Source organism: Morone saxatilis, unplaced genomic scaffold (assembly GCF_004916995.1).
Source record: "Morone saxatilis isolate NCDOM2014 unplaced genomic scaffold, NCSU_SB_2.0 Contig15, whole genome shotgun sequence".
In the NCBI taxonomy this organism is placed as follows: domain Eukaryota; kingdom Metazoa; phylum Chordata; class Actinopteri; family Moronidae; genus Morone; species Morone saxatilis.
Window position 1 is genome coordinate 3184049 of NW_023339707.1, and position 6421 is coordinate 3190469.

The 6421-nt window shown below is 42.2% G+C and overlaps 1 protein-coding gene across 1 annotated transcript in view; it reads left to right on the forward strand.

The window, feature by feature from the left end:
- The window catches only part of LOC118323879 (kelch domain-containing protein 8B-like), a 177318-nt gene that overhangs the window by 37727 nt on the left and 133170 nt on the right, over window positions 1–6421 (forward strand). Inside the window, exon 2 of the mRNA XM_035655939.1 lies at window positions 1878–3277. Within this exon, the coding sequence (XP_035511832.1) occupies window positions 2887–3277 (391 nt within the window). The 5' untranslated portion in view covers window positions 1878–2886. The remainder of the gene's footprint in view (window positions 1–1877; window positions 3278–6421) is intronic.

The window sequence follows — 6421 nt, forward strand, 5'->3', positions numbered from 1 at the left end:
CTGACAATAGATCCTCCTAAAAGTTACACACTGGACCTTTTAACTATAATAAGATCAACAACAAACCATAGTGATATTTAAGCAGTATATGATGGTAACAGCAAAAGGTGGCAAACTTCCCAGTATTTTATAGTTATAGTTTTTTCCCAGTATTTTATTATATCATTATTGCAAGAATATCTTCACAATATAATACCACCCACCCCTTTGTGGTAGTCTGATGACCCTTAGCATCTCAGGTATTTTCTCATATCCCTCCTGTAGACACACTCTCACACGCACAAACACAGACGTTTAAATGTCCACACATACATAGAGGTATGTACGGACACTAACCTCTCTGGTGTCGTCCTCATTTCTCTTTCCCTCTCACTTGGAAAAGGTCAGCCTGTCCATGGGGCTCAGGCCAGTAAGTGGGACTAGAAAGAGAGAATCATTAATTATGAATATATAAAACTTTATATATGTATGTACAGTATAAAGTGTGAGCTAGAAAAATGGGGACGGCAGAGGAGAAACTGAGGAATGCAGAGATATATTGTGTCGCTTTCTTTCTGTCTCTCCCCCTGCTAAATGTCATTGCTTTCCCTCTCAATCCTCAGGTCACAGTGTGTTCACCTCCTGCTGTGTCTTCCACAGACACACACACACACACACACACACACACATCTCATTGCTGTCGACAGTATGAATGTGATTCTGATTATAACATGCATTGTGATCTAAATGCGATACTATTATGTTGAGACATGACAGGATTACTTGTTCTGAGTCAGTCTGCTTCCAACTCAGCCAGATGCTAACTCAGCCTTGAGTCATCCATGTGGGGATATGGCAGAAGCAATAGGACATTACATTTGCAAATTTAAAGCTTCATTGATTTTAATGTCAAAAGATGAGCCACTGAAAGACAGTAAGATGCAGGAGCAGTAAATACTGTGATTGAAAGAGCTAAAATATACTGACCAGTATTGATATTTATAAATTGAACTAAAGGCCTAATTAACTTCGTATAGTTGGATAATTTTCTATGAGAAATTTGCAAAATTTACCCTACATTTATGAATATATTACTCAAGTGGTATACTTTACATATTTAAAAATGGCATTATATTTATTGTTAATACAGTACAGCAGCTATATAGTTGGACAGTTATGGGAATAATGACAAACTGATGGTAGGTCATATCTGACTATATAAGACTGATAACCATCAATAATACTATTAACAGCTTTGCACTTTAGCCGCTTTGACGAATTTGAAATAACCTGTTTAATTGTATTCAGATAATCTCAAAAAACATAGTTCAACTGTATGACAACACAACGCATACTAAAGGATAAGACATTTGCCCTTGCCTCACCAATGGGCCTCATATCCACATATTCTTCCATATAAATCTTGATATCTTATCGCTCATGGCCTTTTTACGAGCTTTTGTTTCGTCTGTGGTACGTTAGCAAGTTAGTCTGCATATTTGTTGTCGTTGTAGAGTAAGACAGCTGCTACTGGGAGCAGCAGACTGAAAAGAGTGACAGCCGAAGGAGGTACGGACATTAGGGGTGTCCAAAGTAATGAATTAGCTAGAACGTTTATTGTGGTTACTGTTGGAAATAGTGATACCAGTGGATCTGACGACTGGTGTGGAGTGATGGCCAGTTGACTAGGGAATACAGGTTACAGTGATGAGTATTGAAAGGAGCACCTGTGACACAGCACATGGCGGTATGGTAAATGACATCCAGTTTGTTGAGAAGATATTTGCATTTCAGCATATAAACAGTATTTTCTTTTTTCCTTAAGGGAAAGATCATCATTCTAGCTCTTCCTTTATACACCAATTCCTCTTTTAATCCTTTGTTATCTTTTTTTCCAGGTTGTACCCTGTCAAGAGACCCTCATCCTCTCCTAAGCTACAAGGAAGCTGCAAAGCACACAGTTCACAAGACCCCAGGACTTGGATTTCGTGTTTAATTAAAAGCAGAAACTCTTGAAAACGGAAGGAAGACTTGCGGTCATTACACTACCGTAGATTTTTCATTTAAAGACTAGGTTAATTTATTCAAAATATTCTTTTTCACTGTAGGCTGCAAAATAGAACTGCAGAGCTGCAGCTGAGGGGGGCCGGGTCCTGAGTAATTGCCTTTTGTTTGAAGGTATAAAATTCTGTGCCGTAAAGGCTTTCTCTTGGATTATCCGGGCACTCGTGAAGGTCAGTGTTCCTTAACTCTCCCTTCCCAGGTCTTTGATTCACTGCCATCTTTCCACTCCACTCCAGTTTTTTCTCTTTTTCAATCCCTCCACTCTTGACTTTGAGCTTTTTGTGGGATTAAGTATTTAGCACTGGCACGCTCTCTTCAAGCATCTTTTTTTCCCAGGAATATCCTCAAGCCAAAACTTTAACCAAAATAACCTCCCGGCAGGATGCAGTGAAGGAGGTGAGAGGGTTGGAGAGAAAGGGATTGAGGGGATTGAAGGGCAGATGGCTTCGTCGCTCGAAAACACCAACAGCTGGATGAATAAAACATTTGAATAGAGAGGAAGTCGTGACATCTGGCTGTGGAGTGAGTTAGGCACTCTCCTCATTCCCTCTCTCTCTCTTTTTACTTACTCTGTCCACTTTTTCGCTCACTAACATCCCTATTCTCTTCATACACCCTCCTTCTAACCATCTTTCACTTTCTCTTGTCTCTTTCCCTCTGTGGACACAGGGGTGCAGGTGGTCACTCAAACAGACAGAAACAAGCTTGTGCCTACGCTTGTTTCTTCTGCTCTTGCTCAGTTTTGTTCCACCTTTGCCCCTCACCTGAACCTCTCCTGCTCTTTTCTTTCTCCTCCCCGGCGCGGTGTGTGATGGTGTGTCCCCTCCTCTCGGTCCTGGAGACATGCCTGTGCAGGAGATGGCGGTGAGTCCTGTCAAGTCCCTGTACTGGGAGCAGTTGCCCCCCATGACGCAGCGTCGCGTCTACTGCACTCCCGTTTACCATGAAGGCCTGCTGTACGTGCTGGGGGGCTGCAGCGAGACCGGAATGCCCCTGGACAGCGTCGAGGTACTGGATGTAGAGAGCCAGACGTGGAGCCAGCTGCCACCGCTGCCCACAGCACGGGCAGGGGCCTCGGCTGTGGCGTTGGGGGGCCAGGTGATGGTGCTCGGGGGCATGAATCAGCAACAGACCCCGCTGGCCTCAGTGGAGATGTACCACCCCGACGAGGGCAAATGGGAGACGAAGGCCAGCCTGGGTCAGCCGTCCATGGGAGTCACCACTGTGGAGAAAGGTAAGAAAGTGGACTGCATGTTTGTAATCCTGCTTTTTACCAAAATTGCCAACAGAGAGTGCAGCTGTGCTCTTCTAAAGGTGGTGACGCACATTAAGTCAATAATGAATATGATTTCGGCGTGACAACTGATTCGACCAAGTTGGACTGGATCTGTTCCAGTGGGTCAGTTGGTATTGACATTTGTCTGATGGAGGGATTCTAATCTTAAGTATTATACATATTTGTTGTGGTACGAATACATTCTTGCAGAATTTGCAGAGTCGTCTACCGACGAAGGACAAAAGGCTTATGCTCTGTCCTGACTGTACACTAAAAAATCTGTGCAAGGCAGTGGAAACAATCTTTATGTTGGTTTGTCTCGTCTTTGTAGTTTTCAGCTAGATATAATGGTGCATTAAGGATTAAGGAAAGACTTCTGAGATCTGCTGATCCCCACAATGGGTGTTGAATGTTATTCTCCCATTGACAAAATGACATTGGAAAAAGACAGCAATTACCTAGTCGCTAAACCCCTCCCCTAAATTGAAATGTTCAATCACAGCTTAGCAATCATGACTAGGCACGCTAGTCTGTCAAGCTTTGGATTTCTCATTTTACACATGGATGATACTGGGCATGTTGAGTTTGCAGGAGGTCTTTGTGTGCCACTAATATGAGCATTCTTGGCTAACTAGTTACCTAGTTAGTTACCACCCTAGTGTTAAGCATGAATTACACTAACGCCAGTCTGCCAGGGTCCGAGTCACCAAGTAAATTTTATTGGGGAATTGTTGGGGAACAAAAGTTCAAATGAACTCCTTGAAATAGTATAAACATTACTACGCGGCTGGGATGTCCTCAGGTGTCCATGTATACATCCGTTTGAGAGTGTATTCAAACCTTTATTCAGGACCAGAGAAGGATGTTACAATGTCATAGTTTAAGGTAAGGTTAACAAGCAGCTCTGACTTGCTCTTTATTGGATTTTTGAACCTTTGGTTGGTCGAGGTAACTTACACTGTTGCTGTTTGTGAGTCAAGAGGCATGCTCCTGTGTTACTGTTTATTACTTATGCACATACACATTACATGTATACCTCCTCTATTTGGCAAGTTTACTTGATTACAGTCCTTGGAGAGTACTCATTTGATCTCAGCTTTGATATTCTAAATTTGTCAGCGCTGGGCTGTGCGCTCACCCCGTCAATTACTTCCAAAAACTCCATGTAGGCTCATTAAGAATGGATGAAGAGGAGTATGCCGCCGCTTTGACATACTTGTAAAACTCTGAAACAACAACAGCGACAACAAACTCATTCCTCTGAAGAGGCGAAGTTAACTAATTAACTGTTCATTTTGAGAGAAGCTTTTCAGTTACGAAGCTGCTAAAGTGTCTCTCGAGTGAAAGCTGTTCACTTGTGATTAAAGCTGAGTGGCACTAAGATTGATACTCACACAAGTCATGAAGCTGGTGCTTAACATGGGCTTTAAGTTCAGTAAATATTGCAGTGAAGCAGTCCCAAGATTCTGGTGATGTAAATGGTCAATAGGTTGTATGTGGGTGTTTGCGTGTATGCACAAGCCTGCTGCGATATCTCTGTTTGTGTGTCTGCTTCCTGGTGTGCTTTAGCAGAATGTCAAACACAGCTTGTGTGAAAGAGCCAGTCGTCACGCAGTCTACCTCCACTGAATAAACATACTGGACTTAATGCTCATTCCCCAGGCGTGTGCAGGCTGTCTGAGGTTGTGTATGTTGGCACAGAGGAAGGGAGAGTCGTGATATAGCGAAGGAGAGAGAAGAGTAGGAGGAAGCGAATGGGCTGATCACAGGCCATTATAGGGGAAAAGATATACCACATATCTCTAGCAAAAACATCCAGAGAGATTTTAAATATTACATTGAGAGCAGAAAATGAAAAGAGAGAGAAGAGAAGTAAGATACACTTGTTGAAGTTCTTTTTCCCTGCAGTTTCCTGTGTTTACATCTCAGGCTGTGTGCTTACCTTTCAAGGTAATAGAGACAGAGTGAGGGAATATTTCTGCCCTGTCCATTGCTATTCCATATACTGTATTTCATACACAAGAACAATGAAAAAAAAAAGTTAGATTCTTCCACCATTTACGGGATGTTTTATTCAGTTCTTATTCAGTGCATATCAAGCATTACATGATGAAGGGGTATTACATAAAATTACAGTCAAGGCTTGAATATCTGTAAACCTGATGTGCAGATGGAAATTTAAGAAAGACAACAATTGATTTGCATTCTCTAAACTCCTCCCCTAAACACTAGTTCACTAATCATAGGTAAGCAACTGTAACTAGGCAGGGCAGGCCTGTCAAGCTTAGGATGTCTCCTCATGTTGAAGCGGTGTGCTGTAGAGTGATACTGTATATAAAGAGTCTGAAAGGGGATGTCTGCCATTTCTAAAACCTAAAACACAAGAGCAAACATGTAAATAAAGTACCTAACTGTATTTATCTGCTGTCATGTAAGCTGCAAATGTTAGCATGTCAATTTAACTATGCCCACAATAGTAATACTACTGTAGCGGTACTTCAGAAGCCAAGAGTTAGCACATCATTAGCTGGAATATCCACTGTGTGGGAGCTAGTGAAATGTGTCCGCTGGTAGAGATTTGGCAATACTGTTTCCACCACAGGAGCTATCCCTTAATGTCCCTGCTAAATATTGGGGGCAGGATATGTCGCAGATCAGGGCTGGATTCTTGCATGATCTAGTCAATCAAGCTCCATTGCATGGTAAAGTGATTTGGGAAGCAGGACTGCTTACCACACAATAGGTGGTGGCGGTAACATCTAAGCTGGTTTGCCAACTGCCACAGAATGAGAGAATGACAGGAAAACATGGAGGATGAGAGTGAAATAGTAAATACAGAGCACGTGGCATCCCAACCAACCCAGTTTTTGTATGGAAGTTCCAATTAAAAGAAGAAAATAGCCTAATCAAATGTGATAAAGGAAACAATTATTTTAAACCGGATATTCACTACTGTATCGTGATATTTACCATTAGTGTGATAGAAAATTACATATACAGTGATAGAAGATTTTGGCCATATCACCCATGGGGGAGCTGTCCTGGATGCTACTATTATGGTGGCCGTCAAGGGCAAACGCTGCAAACACGGGAATGATACAA